The following is a 17,804-nucleotide window of genomic DNA, read 5'->3' on the forward strand; positions in this document are numbered from 1 at the left end:
GGTTTATAATTGGCTCCATCCTTGGCATTGTGTTCTAGTGGAAGAATATGGCCACAAGGATTTTGTAGGTGTGACTGCTTAAGGACCTGGGGAAAGGGAAGTTATCCTACATCATCCAAGTGGCTATAAATGTGTCTTCATAAGACAGTCAGAAAGGTCAGACTCAGGGAAATACATCTACGATGGATATGTGTGCATGTGTGTGTGTCAGGGGAAAAGGGTGGGAGGGAGAGGGAGGAGGAGAAAAGGAGAGGAAGGAGAAGAGGGAAGACTACCATGTTGTGTGCTGTTGGCTGTGGTGATACAGAGACGGCCTTTGGATAGTGAGAAATGGCAGAGAAGTGTATTTCCCCACACTCTCCAAAACTGAACAAGGCTACTAAAACCCCAACCTCAGCCCAGTGAATTTACTCAGAATGTGACCTCCAGAACTCTGAGTCAAGGTGTGTATGTTGTTCGGGACACTAAGTCTTGGGGTGCTTTGCTGTGACTGCACACAGGGCAGTGGTGTAAGCATACAGTGCAGTGCTGAAGGGAGATGTCACTAGGGCTGCGGGCTTGTGGATTTGGTTAGATGTGGCATTCACACAGGTTTTCTAGCTTACTAGAATGATGGTTGAGAGGCTCATAACAATGGTGAGGGTCACACCACAGATCTGCAAACAGCTATAGGGGCTTGCCTGTGGGACAGAACAGACAACCAGTGAAGTTGATGGAAGCAATGAGAAGGAGTCAGGAAAAGCTAAAGAAGGCAAAATAGGCCTAGGGAAAACCGGGAGTGGTGGCGCACGCCTTTAATCCCAGCACTCGGGAGGCAGAGGCAGGCAGATAGCTGTGAGTTCGAGGCCAGCCTGGTCTACAAAGGGAGTCCAGGACAACCAAGACTATACAGAGAAACCCTGTCTCAAAAAACAAACAAACAAACAAAAAGCCGTGGCCAAAAGCCGGGCGTGGTGGCGTACGCCTTTAATCCCAGCACTCGGGAGGCAGAAGCAGGCGGATCACTGTGAGTTCAAGGCTAGCCTGGTCTACAAAGTGAGTCCAGGATGGCCAAAGCTACACCGAGAAACCCTGTCTTGAAAAACCAAAAAAAAAAAAAAAAAAAAAAAAAAAAAAAAAAAAGACCTAGGGAAAACATCAAGGTTGTCCCCACTCAGATATGTAAATCTGAACTCCGCTGTCTGGTGATTGATTTGATAATTTCCCTGTAAGCTCCCAAGAAAGCACTGGATGACGAGGTCTTGGTTGTGCCACCAGAAGTATATGTGTGAGGTGCAGTTGAGTTAAATTGCCTCTCAGGTGTCTGCCACCACACAGTCCTCTGGGCTCAGGAAGAATTAGGCTACTCACAAAGCTGCCCTCTGGGTAGCACACTGTTTCCTTGCTTTGTCACTCTGCCAGCTTTTCTGTCTGTGTGCTCTGCCCTTCATGGTGGTGTTCCTCCAAGACGCAGATGTGGCACAGTCTTTAGCACTTGTCTTTCTTTCAACTGCCCATCACATCCTTCAGCCACTCTCCCAACTTGCCTCATAGTCACAGCTTTGGGGCCTCATGTCTCTCCAGACCAGTACAAAGTTTCTTGAGTGCAGTGTCTTCCTCGCTTCAGTGGACTCACTTGAGCCCTTTGCCTCCCAATACTAAATACAATTTATTGAATATGGTCACCAATAAATATCTGTGACCACGATAAATATTTGCAAAGTGAAAATGGAAGCATAATAAGCTTCTACAGTTTACTAAAATTCTAAACAAGAACACGCTGGTTTATGGGAGGTTCACTCATGTAAACTTTCATTTGCGGCTAAGAAAAATGGGGTTTTGGTCAGTTTTATGGGCACCTAAGCTAAAGCTTTTAATCCTAAGATTTGAAGGGGTGTATTCTAAAGTGCAAAGAGGCACTTTTTCCACCCCCATGAAACTTAATTATTAAACAAAAAAGTATCTGCTTCTCGTATGCTTCCTCCCAGAACTTTGTCTTACCTTTAACAACTGTCACATTGGTGGTCTTGGTGATGTTGTACTGTTTCCCTAAACGCCTGACGGAGAACACGCAGGTGTAGTAGCCCTCGTCCCCAAACTCGGCATTCTTCAGGACCTTTGGTGCTTTGAATTGCTCCTTACAGTTCTGGTTTTTTTTAAAAAGAGAGTTCAAATACTTTAAGCCAGTAAAAGCTGTGTTGTTGCAGCCATACACATTTCTAAAGCGTAAGCTCTTAAGAGATAAAGGGAAGCTGGAGAGAAGACCAGCAATCCCTACATTTGTGCCCCACCTAGTCTCCATCACTTCTACTAGAGCAGCAAAGTGTCCTGTTGCCACCACTGCCGTGAGTGCCCACAGAGGCCTTGCCACCATCGTTATCACTTCATCTTAATCTGCTGTTCACACACATGCAAAGACGCAGACAGACAAATACAAACAGAGACAGCAAACTTAAGTAACAAAAGTCCCTGCTTATGTGAAGACTGTGATGAGCCCCAGCTTTATTGAATGGCGCTTTGGGGGCAAATTCTGTTTTTTTGGGGAGAGGCCGTGGGAATACGGATAAAACAGTGCAGAGGACTGAGTAGAAGTTGCCCACCCCAGATTCTTGATGCAGCAGATCACATGGATGGCTAGATCCATGGGCATACTTCAATCTTTCTCTCCACAAAGGCCCTACTTATCAATAAAAACAAGAATAAAGCCGCTGTCCACAAACCAGCTCTCACTCACGCACTGGTAGGTCCTGGGGGTGCATGGACTGTGAGGAAAGGCTATCTGAATGACTAAGTCTGACCATGAGACTCCAGATGTTCCTAACAAGGAGACCCTAATGCCTGAAGACTGCCTCACGCTGGCCACTGCTGAGGCCTCTGGAGGTAGGCCCAGTTACCCAAATGGCCTGGAGGGTGCTGGTGTATACCTAATGTCAGCAAAATATTTGTGAGTAGATGTAGGATTTTGTAAACCCAAGCGGATTCTTTCCAATATACACAAAATGCCAGAAGGTCTTTTCTGATTCAGTGGCCTTGTACCACTCCCCTCAGGAAGATCATGGACAGCCCACAGTCTCAGCATTCTTGCCTTTTGGTCTGCTGTTCAGGCATAAACAGACCAAGAGCATACATTTTCTAAATTTAGGTATCTGTCTATTGGGGTTTCCTAAAACCCAGCAACCAAGACTCCCTAATTTACATGTCCTGCAAAATGTTTATATTTAACAGAAAAAGAAGACAGGCCATTTCAAGTCTGAGTCATATGTTTAGAAAGCATTTCAGATAATACGCTCCCTTGGAAACTCACACATAAACACTGTTAGAGCAAGAATGACAAACACCCTTCAAGGAAATCACTGGTGGTTCAACTTCCCCTAGCACCCCTGCTCAGCTTTTTCATGGGGTCAGCAGCTCGGGTATGCTCTTCCACAGGCACGACATGGGCCATGACGCACATGTGCATGGACATGAATGTGGACACTATTTTACACATGCTAAGTAGGAGACACAAGCGTGATCAGCTCATCCATAGCATCTTTTAAAAGAGTTCTTATAACCCAGTGAGAAAAAGGCTCACCAATGAGGCAAATAGAAACCACACTGGGTATACACAGAAGTTCTGTTAGGATGTAGCTCACATATTGAACTAGCACTTTTTTTTAAAAAATTATTTATTTATTATTATGTATACAGTGCTCTGCCTGCAAGTACACCTGCAGGGCAGAAGAGGGAATCAGATCATGTTATAGATGGTTGTGAGCCACCATATGGTTGCTGGAAATTGAACTCAGGACCTCTGGAAGAGCAGTCAGTGTTCTTAACCTCTGAGCCATCTCTCCAGCCCCCTGAACTCGCATTTTTAAAGAGAACAACTGTCAGTCTTACTGAGTTTCTGAAATGTCTGCTGTAATGTTTTCACCTTTCAGAAAGCATGGCTTTCCATGCTCCGGCCGTGTAAAGGAGAGGGGTGAGGAGTTGTCTAATGTGCATCAAGAGCCAATCAATTAACCTGTCTCTGGTCTGGTCACCTTACCTGTAGGGATTGTCTTGAGTGACTAATCATATAAGCATACAAATATTTATATAAGCATCATCCATTATAGTCTGTAAATGACAGTAGGATAGAAGAAATGCACACATGTCTAGTAACAATGAGATCAGTTAGTTTAAATCAAATCCCTACCAAATGCAGTCCTGTGTTTGAAAGAAAGATGTTCAGAGAGAGAGATAGGGATGAATAATCACATTTTTTTAATTAGGACAAAAAAGACAGGCAATAGAATAAGTCATTTTTAAGGACAGACGCTTACCTAAGTGAAACAAACACAGCTGTGGGATTAGAAGTAATTTTTCATTTTCTGTCTTCCAGCTTTATAAAACATTCAGAAAACATATGCAATTGTGTTTCAACATTTAAATGGATGTAGAAAAAGAAAATGAAAAAATTCTAAACTTGCATTCCCAAAACTGGTTTAATTGAAATAGAAGAAAAATAAAGGGAGAGCAGAAGAGAAGACACCAAGATTATGTATGGAACACATCTGACAGTGGAAGGTGGCTCCCATGCTACACACATTGCATATTTTACATAGTCAAATGGAACACTTCCTGGAATGTTAGCTTTCCTATCAAGTCTTAAGTGAAAATATTTTCCGCTTACCTTATACAGCGATGTGTCATAGATCAGCTCACTATAGTCAGGATTTTCACATTTTATGTGCAAAGATTTCTCAACTTCTATACATTTACTGTTCACAACTTTTTCAGAAAAACAACTGTTTTCATTTCTTTTGGTGACATTTAAGGTCCATTTTCGACGATCATTTCTAAAAAACAAAGATATACAGGGATTTTATAATTACTAAAGGGATTTTACAACAACTTTCAATTTTCCAATGTACCCTAATTTCTATATGAAGAAAGTTTTTCAATAATGTATAAGCTTTTCTCTGCCACCTCTTAGTTCGGAACAGAAAGTTTACAACTGTTACGGGGTGAGAGATTACACTCTAGAACAGTCTACATTAACACACACACACACACACACACACACACACACACACACACACACCATCACAACATCACAACATCCACAACACCATTCACATAGCACATACACACACCACACATACGTGCCAAATATACTGCACACAGTCAGCCATATGGCATGGATAGCAGAGCAGCAAATGTTTTTATTTTTATTTTTATCTTTGGTGCTGGATAAATTCAGATTCACAGGCCAAGGCAGAAAGATAGACTTAGTTTCAAGAGATCTATAAACAACTGATGATGGCACTGTCTCCTGAATATGTGTGCATATGCACTGTGTGCTCGATTTCTTAAGGTATTTAACTCTGTGGTCTTTTTCCTACTATTGAATAAAGTGGAGTTTGGCACAGCCCTTGCACAACTGGCCAAAGGTGAAGCTCAGTAGCTCTTATGGTTGTGATTCCTGTTCTTAGAAGTCAGCCATCTCGAAAATGGTGTTAAATGGCATGTTTTTAAACAACAGTGTTTTTAAAAGTAAAAACATCAAAAAAAATTTAAAAAGTAAAAACATATTTAATTGCATGTTTGCTTATACCATACATGTACCATATTATTCCGCATCCTAAAGGTAGGAAACATATTGTTAAATTGTCCTGTGACCAAGAAAAATGTGTGTATAGCTGGGTTTTCCCAGGTCCTTTCTACATGTACAATGAGATGGACAGAAGAGTGAAGTGCTCTATTGCTCACCGACTCTCAGGTATTTCCCAATGTGTGTACGCAAGGGAGCTTGACCACTTCCCTCATGCTCAGGTGAAAAACCCAAGCCTTAGAGTAACTAAACAACCTGCCATGGCCACATGCGTGCGTGCGTGCATGCGTGCGTGTGTGCGTGCGTGCGTGCGTGTGTGTGTGTGTTTGTGTGTGTGTGTGTGTGCGCGCGCGTGTGTGTAATGGATGGGACCAGGATGTAAATGCACATTGGTTTGACCTAAGGGGCAGGAGTGGCTGGTATATACTACATTTTCACACTCCACGAAGCCAAGTTCTTTATCTTGCAGTTCAACGTGGAGAAAAGCAGCTGGGAATGGAGAGCGTAACCGACTGTCACATGCTAAACAGCAGCGAGTAAGTGGCCATGGAGCAGAGCAGAGCTACTTGGCCTAGAAAAAGCCTCAGATTCCCATTGGCAGCACCTCCTTCTTAGGATTCCTCTTCTCAGATCACATTATTTCCTACCTCTGCAGTTCTCAGTTCCTCACAGTCAGCCAATCTTGACAGAGTGCCTGCCATGTGTGGGAATCCCTTAGGAACGCCGAGCCAAGCAACACTGAGCACTTGCTGTCACATGCAGGTTGTAAGTAAACATACAATTGAAAATGTGTTTTTACTTCCTAAAACACTGCTGTTTTTAAAACCCAGATTAAAAGCTGATTGCTCAGTTGTAGAGCACTTGCCTAGTGTGAACATAATCTTGGGTTCCACCAGCAGCAACATAAAACAAGATGAAAGAAGAAAAGAAAAGGAAGGAGAAAGAATGAGAAATTACTAAGGAAGGAAATAGAAAGGAAGAATGGAGGAATGGAGGGAGAGGAGGAGGGAGAAAGTGAAGATGTGGAGACTGCTGGTTTCTTCTCCCTGGCTGCTAACTGAGCTTTCTGTCCACCAGTCTCAGGCTCCTGTCCTCAGCCCTCTACCTCTACCACAGAAAAGTCTCTCTTCTCTATGCCTTTCCTTCTTAGCTGGTTTTCTTCAGTTTTTAAAAGATTTTAATTTTTAAAGTTCTGTGTGTATGCAAGCATGTGTGAGTATGAATGCAAGTACAGGTGCCTGCACAGCCCAGAAGAGGACACTGGTGCCTAAAGCTGGAGCTACAGGTGGTTTTAAGTGCTGGGCTGAACTCATGGCTTCTGAAAGAGCAGGGCATTTTCTTACCACTAAACTCTCCTCTGCCTCCAATGCCCTCAAAAACTGTGGGCCATTTCTTCAGCACTTATTTTCTTCTTTAAATATGATGCAGACAAAATTGAGAATTGTCACAGACATGAGGATAAGTTCCAGAGACCTCTGACTGTCCAGCATGATCTCCAGACATCCAGAACATCTATTGAGGCTTTGCTTGACAAAGTTCCAAAGATCTCCAGCTGATCGACTCTGCCCTTAAATATTATGTATGGTCCAGGTGTCATTTTGTCTAGAAACCTGCTTTTTCTCCTAAAACTGTCTTTTTCTCTTTATTTCTCAGCCCTAAGGAAATTCATACAGGAAAACTTTTTCCCACAGAGAATGCTGAAAGAGGTCATCTAGCCTAAGGCTTGGAACGATGATAGAGTTCTTCCCTCTGACTGTGAACACCCAACAGAAACTGCATGAAAGAAAATTAACCTTAACATAAAAGTACCTGGCTAGATACAGTTAGGTGGAGAAAAGTTTCTATAGAATCTGCTTTGAGAAAAACAGAAGGTGGCTTGGAACATCATGCTTTAGGGACACTTTAAAATAAAGGAGCCCTTGATATTTAGCTTAGCACATCTGTTGGTTTGGGACTGGGAGTCAGTCACATTTTTTTCTTTATTAGAGAACATTTAGCTCAAGCTATGTTGCTATGACAACCTTATAAATGCAATGGCTTTCGGCCCGGGAAATTTATGATTAAACTTTCCTGAGTACTGTTTAAGAAATAATAATCAAATTATGCTGACCACTGCTTGGTAATTGATTGATTTTTGCTGTATGCTTCATTGTAGGTTATACATAACTTTTTGTATTTCCTTGTTAACCTGGTCTCTTACTTTGTTGATTTTTGAACGCCCCATTTGATTGTAAGAGATGAACAAAAATCATGATTTAATCTGTAATGAAAAAATTGAACTTCTTTTTAATAAAATACTGGGATTTTCCCAATGAGAACAGGAAGGAGTCAGACAGACAGCAAGCAAGACAGAGACAGTGACAGATAGAGAGCCAGAAAATAAAGTTCTTCTGGGCTTTAAGAACTTCAGCTTCTACCACATATGCCTGAGTCTCTAAGTATTTCTTTTCTCTCCGTTACTCAACTTCTCCTCAACAACTAGTTCCTCTAGCTAGTTGTTCAACCAATGATTGGTTTCCCTTAACCAGCTGTTCATTGCCTGCTCAGTTCTCCCTATCACAAATCCACCTCTCTTCTCTCCTCTTCCCTCTTTCCAGAGATGGTCTGTGAGAGCTGCAGAGAATAGCTCTACCTCAGCTATACCACTACTGGACATATACCTGGAAGATGCTCCACCATACAACAAGGATACTTGCTCAATTATGTTCATAGCAGCTTTATTCATAATAGGCCAAATCTGAAAACAACATAGATGTCCCTCAACTGAAAAATGGATGAAGAAACTGTGGTGCATTTACACTATGGAATACTACTCAGCTATTAAAAACAAAGAAATCATGAAATTTTCAGGCAAATGGATGGACCTAGAAAAGATCATCCCGATAAGGTGACCAAGACACAAAAGAAACACATGATATGTACTCACTTGTAAATGGAATTTAGTCATATAGCACAGGATAAACATACTACAGTTCACAGACTCAAAGAAGATAAGTAACAAAGAAGATCCAAGGGAGGATGCTTAAATCTCACTCAGAATGGGGAAATAGAATAGACAGAGGCAGTGGTGAGGAGAAAGCATAGGATAAGAGAGGCAGCACAGAGAGATATGATGGTGGAGACAGCAGGGGTGGGAGGAAAGAAGGCCTATAAAGAGAAATTTTGGGTGGGGCATCTCTGTGACAAACTGGAGACTTAAGTCAACAAAGGCTCCCAGGAGGATATGAGAGGGACTCTAGCAGAGATTCCTACACCCTGGAAGTAGACAAGTCTCCTAATAGAGGGAAAGGAACAACAACTCAACCACAAAAATTCCCAGCCAAAATTCACCTTGCTTATAAGATATGCAGGGATAAAGATAGAGCAGACAGAGCAGAGATCGAGGGAATGTCCAACCAGTATGTGGTCCAACATGAGACCCACCCCATAAAGCGGAAGTTTCAGTTTTCTTTGAAGACTCAGTTGTGTCATATGATGTTGTTTTGCTGGGAGCAGACACATGAGAAGGCGTGTGACATTTGGAAGGTATGAACAGAATACTATAGACACAAGTTCATTGTACACTGATAGCCATGCAACTCTTTGCTGCTCTTCTTTGGTCTTTGCTGGTCTTTGCTTGGCAAAGAGAAACATTCCAGAGAACTTCTGATACTCCAGCTGATTCTGGTCACTTCCATTAACTCGTGCCAATTTGGCATAGCCTTGCTGTTTCTGCTGGAGCATGCCACTGCTATGGATTCCTGTTGCTGTTTGGTGTTGGTTATTGTACTGGACTGAAGGTATCCTGAGAATGCAGAGTAGAACTGGCCCAAGGAACTATACTAAAGAGGTCCCCAAACCCTTTTTCCTATTAATATTCTTTCTCCTCTTCCTCTGGTCAGTGTGTTAGAAATAAGGTTGAAGTGTTTAAGAGCCCTATATACAGTAGATTTTGGAAAAATCAAAGCCTACACCAACCTTGGACACTATTAATGATACTCTGCTATTTTTGGAGACAAGAGCCTAACAGAGTTGTCCTGAGAGGCTGCACCCAACAGTGCTCCCAAACAAATGCTGAGACTCATAGTAAACATTGCATTGGGTGATAGGTAAAGAATCGTGTGGAAAAGTATAGGAAGGAGAAAGGGACCTGGAGGTGATAGGATCTCCACAAGAAGACCAACAGAGCCAACTAACCATGGTCCAGAGGGGCCTGCTGAGACTGAGGCCCCAGTAAGAGACCATGCACAGAGAGGACCTAGGTCCCCTAGAAAGCTGTAGCCCATGGGCAGTTCAGGATTCTTGTGGGTCCTCTAGGAAGTGAAGTGAGGGCTGTCTTGGACATGGGCTCTCTTGTCAGTTTTTTTATTACTTCCCTCTGGTGGGACTGCCTTGCCAGACCGCAAGGGAAGGGGACATGTTCGGTCCTGATGCAACATGATGAGCTGGTGTGGATAGGAGAGGGGAGCATCCCTTCCTCTGAGAAATGGGAGAAGGAGAAAAGAGGAGGCAGGGTGAGACTGAGAAGAGAGGATGAAAGGGGCTACAAGCAGGATGTAAAATGAAGAAACAAATAAATGTATAAATATAAGATGTAGACATGGGGTTCTTCTATCTGAATTCTTTCTGAAGATGTTCAAAACACCTGCTTCCATGTGGAAGCTCACTTCCACTCAAAGCCATTGTCAAAGTGTCTTCCTTATCCTCAGGCCAGGCTCATATGACCCACAACCTTCCCACATACATCGGGGTTGTCTCTGAGCTCTCTTAAGGCCTGTTATGTTCCTGCCTCCCTATGTGTCCATGTTCTCTCAGCCTCCCTCATGCTGATGGCCATCCTCTTGCTCCCTAATGCAGCTGTGGTATCTGCCATCCACATCAGAAAAATAGACAGCAAACCCTTCTGTCTCCATCTTCTCCCCCAAGGTGACCAAAGAGGCCTCTTCCCACCTTGGCCACAATACCCAGGTCTTTATGTCATGTCTATGCGATTAGGACAGTGGGGACTCGGGTTGCTTCTGTTCTCTATTCATCTTTAACTTGTTCTAGAAAGATCCAGTTTCATCCTATTTATTATAATTGTCTCTCTTAAAATGTCACATACACTGCATGGTTTAAAAAACAGTTCTACAGCTGATTTCTGATGCTCAGAAGTTTCTGTGTCTAATAAACAACTATGGCCTCATTTTGTGAAAAACCACAGGAGCGAAAGACCAAACCAAACCAAAACAAAACATAAACGGCTTTGTGAAATCTTACTTCTCTCTCTAAGGCTCACTGATAATGATCAGGACTCACTCTTGAATAAAGAGAGACTTCTAAAAGAAACCTGCTACATCTCCCAGCACAGTGACACCAGCCAGCTAGCCCTGAGAGACTGTCTACAGGTCAATGTCCTATCTTTATAAAGACTGCTTACCTATGCCTGTGTGCGGGTGCCTGTGTGTGCATAAACATGTGCATGCCCCCTTCTCTCATGGACATTGGCTATTTGTGTGTGGGCTGGGTAGCAACTATGCCTTTTCCCGTATAACCCTGCCTCTTGCTTCAGGAACCTCTGAAAACTAGACTGTGACGTTTTCCCATCCGTCCTCCCCTTTCTCTGAAGCCTGAACCGGCCATGAGGGCGGCTGCCCCTGATGCTCTTTTCTCCACTGCCAGATCATTCTGAAATCCTCACTACTAAGCTTTAAAACTTTAAAACTCACCTAAACCTCATCTCCACTTATCATTAACAAGGGAACCCTAAAAGTAAATCTCATTAGTCATTCCTTAAAATCACAAAGAAGAAGAAGAAGAAGAAGAAGAAGAAGAAGAAGAAGAAGAAGAAGAAGAAGAAGAAGAAGAAGAAGAAGAAATACAGAATGTGATTGGCTTAATTTCTCTACATGCTTTTTTCATGACGGAGAGATGGGCTGATGCATGGATTATCTGAGTGTACTAATGTATATTTGAGTTGCTAAGCCAAGGCCAAGAGTCCTAGGAAATATGTTTAAAGCAAAATGTTTTACTCACCCAACTTGGGAAAAATAAGTTCCCTCATCCTCCAGCTCAACTGGCCAGAATTCCAAAACGTTACTATGAAGAGTAATTCTTGGCGAACTTGCAGTGTTCAGCTCCACATCTTCATGGGAGCCGTGGCCTTTGAACCATCTGATGGCAGCTGTCTCATTCTTGTGCACGGATGCGGACATGTCACAGTGCTTCAGATAAAAAGGCTCCCCCGCTACCACATAAATTTGCGGGCGGTTAGTGCAATCTTCTACAGCAGATTAATAAAGAAAAGGGAGACACAACAGGGCAAAGGTGATTTTTTTCATCCCTCCTGTTTAAAAAGTAACGTCAGTGAGAACGCTACAAGAAATCGCATCATTGCATTCCTGTGCTGGCTTTTGTCTGAAGAGAAGACATACCGAAGATGAAAAAAGATGGAAATAAAATCTTCCCTAGAAAGAAACTTGAAGAACTTAACCAGCCCTCACTCAAAGGCATCGTGGCCTTGGATGCTATACAATTTATTGTTAAGGAAAGACACAGAAGTCACAGTGTCACCATGTTGCCTCAAAATGTCACCACCATGGACTCTCCCTGGGAACGAAAGGAAACCTGTGTGTGCATTCTTCACCTATATCATGTCAAGTCTCATGTCCCTAGTGCCCAACCAGTCTGTCTACTGAGCTCTGGAAAGGCTTGGAAGAGACAACAGACTTCCTGGGTAGCTAAGTCCCTGTGGCTTGCTCCCGTGTAACTAACGCAGACCACTCCGAACAGGCTCTGTTTCTCCTTTTGTCTCCACATACCTCAGCCCAGACTCTTTGGCTTTGGGAATTAATTTTTTTGTGTTTTGTCTTGTTTTATGTACAAAGAGTGGACTAAATTGGAATTGTTGAACAGTTCTCAACCTCATACCCTCTGGATCTAGAACGTCCTTAGTCCTCATTGAGAAGATTATAATCTCCTAAGTAAATGCAATATTTCCTTAAGACTATATACAACATGTTGTGTCTGTTGTTAGGGTCCTTTTCTCAGAGCAACGTTCTGGCTTTAACTCAACGCTAACCACAGCAGAAGGAGGAAGTGGCTCACATGTCAAATCTACTTCAAAGTGCAAGAACGACACTGAGCATCAGCTTCTCGCTGGTGGTTGCAACGTAATCTCTACTTTACATTTTAGCAGCCAACACACTTGTTCCTTGACAGGGAAGACAGGAGGCTTAGCCCGTCAATAACTCTCCTGGCCTGAGAGAGTCAGGGCTGCAGCTCACACACTATGTGTGTGCTGCTGTGTCTCGGTCCCTCTGTGCATCAAGTTTATGATGGCTGTTCATTTTCCTACATGCAGACTCAGTGTACTCTTTCCTCACTATTGTGTCGTGTTCAGCTGTGCTGTGGTCAGAGAATTCATTATATATGTGCTGGGCACTTGGATTATTGTAAAAGAATCTACTGAAAATTTGAAGTTATTCTAGATTCCCAAGTGTTGGTTCATTTGTGAAACAAACCTGCTTTTGAGTTAAGTACTTGTGCTTTGATTGATAGATGCATCAATTCCTTTTTGGAGATGCCCTCGATTTGAAACAAAATAACGTGCAATAGGGAGCTGGAAATGCATAATTTTGAGGAGCCTCATATTTTAAGATACATTTTCTTATATTTACTTTACACTTTTATTTGTTGATTAATATGATGCTCTTGGTTATATAAATGCACAGAAGTCAAGGTGCCCAGAGTGTGTGAGCCGTCAGTCCAGGGCTTCCATGGATAAAGCCAGTGGTTTCAATTGTTCTAAGCAGACAACTGTGAGAGGCCAGTACCAAGTTACATCGAGTCCGCATAGAGTATATTGCTACATGTGGCTACAATTCCTGCTCATGAAAGGCATTCTCTCAGCCCCTACAGGGACAGGGAGCTAGAATCTCAGTGCCAGACCCAACAGCTGTAGAGCTGCTTTTGATCCAAGACTGTGTTCCTTAGCAATCCGGAACAGGTGGTTGACGTTTGTCTATGGAGCATGGGACACATGGCACACATCTTCTTTTACTTTGCTGTTTTGCTCAGCACTTCCTGACAAATCATCTCATACCAAGAAGGAAAGTTGGTCCTCAGGATTCAGGGGTCACTGCACTGTATGGTGGGTAGCATCCCAGCAAAGCATGGCCCGCTCACAGTCACAGCTCCTGGCTGGATGTGTGTGCTATGAAAGCAGTAACAGCGGATCTCTGCTCTCCTTTCACAGCAATTCTCAAAGTAAAGCACTTGGGCCCAAGTGCTCTCTTTTGGGTGTGAATTCTGACATAAGTTATGTGGCTCGCTCCCCTTCTCCTCCCTGTGCTGCGCAAACGGACCTTATCTCCAAAGGATAGGGATTTCAGATCCTTCTCCCTGGGCAGGAGGCCACCAAACTACCACAACAAACGGACTAGAGCTGACACCTGACCTGCTCTCACACTTGCCTTAGGTCTAGTCCAGCCTTTCCCTTCCTTATATTTGCTAGCACTTGGTAATTTGTAAGATTTGGAAAAGGCTTTCTGTTTATCCTCTTTGAATATCCATTTTTAAATGGATGCATTCTTGCTCTCCTCTCAGGAAAGAGAAGCTGTATAATTGTCTAAAACCAGTATAAAAAGTGTAATGTATAGGCCCCACCCCTCCATGCAGTGCTCCATACATGCTTGTCTGGAACATTCCTGCCACGTTTCCATTCTCTACCCTGGGAACAGCAAATGTTTCTCAACCTTCTAACAGAAACTTTGAAGTCACTAAATGTTAAATAGATTAGACATCATCAGCTATAAAGAGAAAGAACTCCATAATTTCCCTCTTACTTTCTAAAATAAAGTCTGTGTATGTTCATGAGACACTTACTTGAGGCACCTTTAACAATAAGAATCCAGAGTATCAAGAATAATTCCTCACGATGCATGTTTTGTCTTCTGCTTCAAATGGTCTCTCTAGGCAAAGAATAATATCAGGTTAAGCTTACACCCTCAAACAAACCAATTCCACCTTACAAAGGAAATTTTAAAATACTCCTGGCACATAGACCAAAGCAGTCCAGCAATAGTTCCTATCTCTTAAAATAGTTACTAATTCACCAAACTATTAGCTACATAGAATTAAGAAATCTCAAGGCTATCAAGTCTCTTCTTGGTAACCTGCTATCTTTCCTCTGAGTGCCACCAGGTCTCCCCCTCCACGGGATATGGTCAAATATGAGGGACCAGAGTACGTGTGAAAGTCATACTCCACTCTCCACTCAACTGTGGATAATGTTCTGACCATTGGCTAGATCAGGGTAGGGTTTAAAGTTTACCTCCTGTATTGTCCTTGGCTGGTGCCTTAGTTTGAAATCCCCTTCAGGAACAGTCATAGGGGAGGGGAATAAGGGGAAAATGGGAGGGAGGGAAGAATGGGAGGATACAAGGGATGGGATAACCATTGAGATATAACAAGAATAAATTAATAAAAAATTAAAAAAAAAAAAAGAAATCTCAAGGCAAAGAGTTTTAGCTCCCACAAAACATTAATTACTTAACAGTTTTTAATACAATAGGGCCCGATGTCTTTCATCCTTCTGTACTAAATCTTGCCTGCAGGGTCAAATATAAAAATCTATGATTTTACAGGTTAAATAATAATGTCATATTGAGGTATAAACAATAGTCGCACCTGTGCAGAAGTCTGTGTGTATGTGTGTGTGTGTGTGTGTGTGTGTGTGCAGGCACAAATGTGTGTGTGCCCAGAAGTTTGTATACTTGTAGAAGTGTATGTGTGCTCAAAAGTGTATGTTCATGCAGAACTATGTGTGCGTGTAAGTGTGTGTATACATAGAAGTGCCTGTGTGTGTGCAGGTAGAGGTGTGTGTGCAGGTAGAGGTGTGTGTGCAGGTGGAGGTGTGTGTGCATGTAGAGGTGTGGTGTGTGCACAGAAGTGAGTGTGTGCATTCACTCACATATGGAAGTGTGTGTGTTAGAGAGTGGGGATTGAGGGGGAAAAAGCTTACTTGACTCACAATTTCACAGTTTCAGATATTTCAGGATAGTTAAAAATTCTAAGAATTATATTGTCCTGCTCATCTGCAGAGCTTTCAAAGTGCCCGGAGCACAGCAGCCACTGCTACTAAAGTGAGATATGTGCACCTGGGAGATGTGTGCACCGGGGAGATGATGTGGACACCTGGGAGAAGTGTGCACCTGGAACATGTGTACGCCTGGGCAGTGAGTCAGCACTGGCTGCTGCAGAGCACTCACATTATGTAAATGGAGAAAGTAAGTAGCAGGTCCCTGTAGTTACAGTCATCCTTACACTGACTGTGACCCAGGTCATTAATCTTTATACACTCAACTTGGCTTTTAGAACAGCCCACCGTTTACTTTTCTATTTATCAGCAGCAAGAGCAGAATGGAGGAAGGCTCTTCCCTGGTAGAGTCATGCTTTAAGCCTACATATTTAACAAATGATCCTACATCTTCTGTTTCCTGACAAGCCTACTGCTTCCACGCAATGGCCTCAAAAGAACACTGTCCCGCAGAACACAGGACATGAGAGGCTGGTTTCTTTCAGAAGTACATAAAGCTGACTAGAATCTCAGTTTGATAAAGCTCAGGGAATTGAGGACTTTGGACAAATAAATTATCTCAAGAACTGTTAGTACACTGCCAAAACACAGGTGGTGAGGCGGCTTCCTCCAGAATAGAGGAGGGACCACAGTGTCTAACGTTAATAAATGAAGACTTCTGGGTGCGTAGAAGCCTTGTCACCTAGAACAATATTCAACTGCCGCTCATCTCCCATCCAACTCCTCAACCACAACAGAGGGTTCTAATAATAAAGCTACCCAAACCACCCAGCAGTTGTCAAAAGATGATACTGAATAGTCTAAGAACAGAAAAGATATTTGTTCTAGGAAAGTTCACAGTCAAATTTGAACAACATACAACTTGAAACCTCCAGTAACTCACTCTCACACCTTTTACTGCTGTCTAATCTTTCTGTCTTGGGTAGAAGGAAAAGTGTGATTTGCTCTATGGCACTCGCCAGTTAATGCTGTCACAGGCTTGCTAGAGGCTGTATTTTTTCCTTCCTTCCTTTCTTCTTTCTTTCTTCCTTCTCATTTTAAGTTCTAACAAGCAATAAAATTATACAATTATTCAGCATTCTGATGAGATGCAAGCTCTAACATGAGACATGCTAAGATCTGAGTATATAAACCAATACATGCTACCCACACCATTGTGGGAGCAGAGGTGTGTATAGTACTTTAATGCTCTGTTGTGCTCTTAAATTGTATGAGAATTTAAGAAATCTGGGTTTTATTAAGTATCAAATGCACTTGCAGTTAAGAGCTGTTCTGAGAAGTGCACCATGACCCATCAGGGCCAGCCAGAGAGCAATGAGGAAGCAGAGGAAGGACAGCAATGCCATTACACATCTCTCATGTAGGGGTTTTAAGAATTATTACTGCTTTGCTGTTGCTGGGCTTTTGTTTTATTTTGTCTTGCTTTGCTTATCTGTAATCCTGAAGTGCCTTTCTTTCATTCTTTTCTTTGTTCTAAATTTAAAGTAATGTCAGCCCAATGTAGAATATTTATCAAGCAAAAACCATATTGTCAATGTGTGCAGCGTCTTCTCATACTTCATGGATACATGTTCAGTAATGAAATGATGTCTAGTTTCCTATCTTGTAGTTCTTCTTGAAGAAGCCTTCACTGAAGGTTTCCTGCCTATACTTTTTTTTGTCTTGCTGTTTTAAGTGATGCCTCAGGTTCCTTCATATGCATGTACTATCTGACAAAACAAGCTAGATAGTACAATCACACACGATTGACTTCATTCAGGAGGTCGTATATCTCAGTTTTATGTGCACAACCACTGGCACCAGGCTGTCTGTATCTGAATATTCATCCTTTCTTTTAACTAGCCATGGCCAGTCACCTTGGCTAGCTGTGCTTGTATCCCCTTAGACATGAGAGGGAGTGGCAGTGCCACCTCCCTGAGCTGATAGAGTGGCTAAAAGTGTTCCTGTCCAAAATGTCTAGAGACTAATAAGTGTCATCTAAGTGTCAGCTGTTACATTGCCTTTGTTTCTTATCATTTGTCAGGGTTGTGATATGGTGGGACAGTGAAGGAGCCAAAGGCGTAATGAACACATGCTGCCCAACCACATTCCAGAAACATCTTAGCAGCTTCTTGAGAGTGCAAGATGCTTTCTACCTCACCCAAGACAGCATGCCCCATCTTGTTTTTCAAATCTAACTATGCCATCTAA

The 17,804-nt window shown here is 42.6% G+C and overlaps 1 protein-coding gene across 1 annotated transcript in view; it reads right to left on the minus strand.

Moving 5' to 3' along the window:
* The window catches only part of Il18r1 (interleukin 18 receptor 1), a 28,375-nt gene extending 13,916 nt beyond the window's left edge, over window positions 1–14,459 (minus strand). The window contains exons 1-4 of the mRNA XM_051152732.1: window positions 14,402–14,459; window positions 11,552–11,798; window positions 4,637–4,802; window positions 1,981–2,125 (exon numbers count right to left, since the gene is read on the minus strand). Of these exons, the coding sequence (XP_051008689.1) occupies window positions 1,981–2,125; window positions 4,637–4,802; window positions 11,552–11,798; window positions 14,402–14,459 (616 nt within the window). The remainder of the gene's footprint in view (window positions 1–1,980; window positions 2,126–4,636; window positions 4,803–11,551; window positions 11,799–14,401) is intronic.
* Between the last annotated feature and the right edge of the window lie 3,345 nt (window positions 14,460–17,804).

The sequence above is a fragment of the Acomys russatus genome, chromosome 11, assembly GCF_903995435.1.
Source record: "Acomys russatus chromosome 11, mAcoRus1.1, whole genome shotgun sequence".
NCBI classification, from domain to species: Eukaryota; Metazoa; Chordata; class Mammalia; order Rodentia; family Muridae; genus Acomys; species Acomys russatus.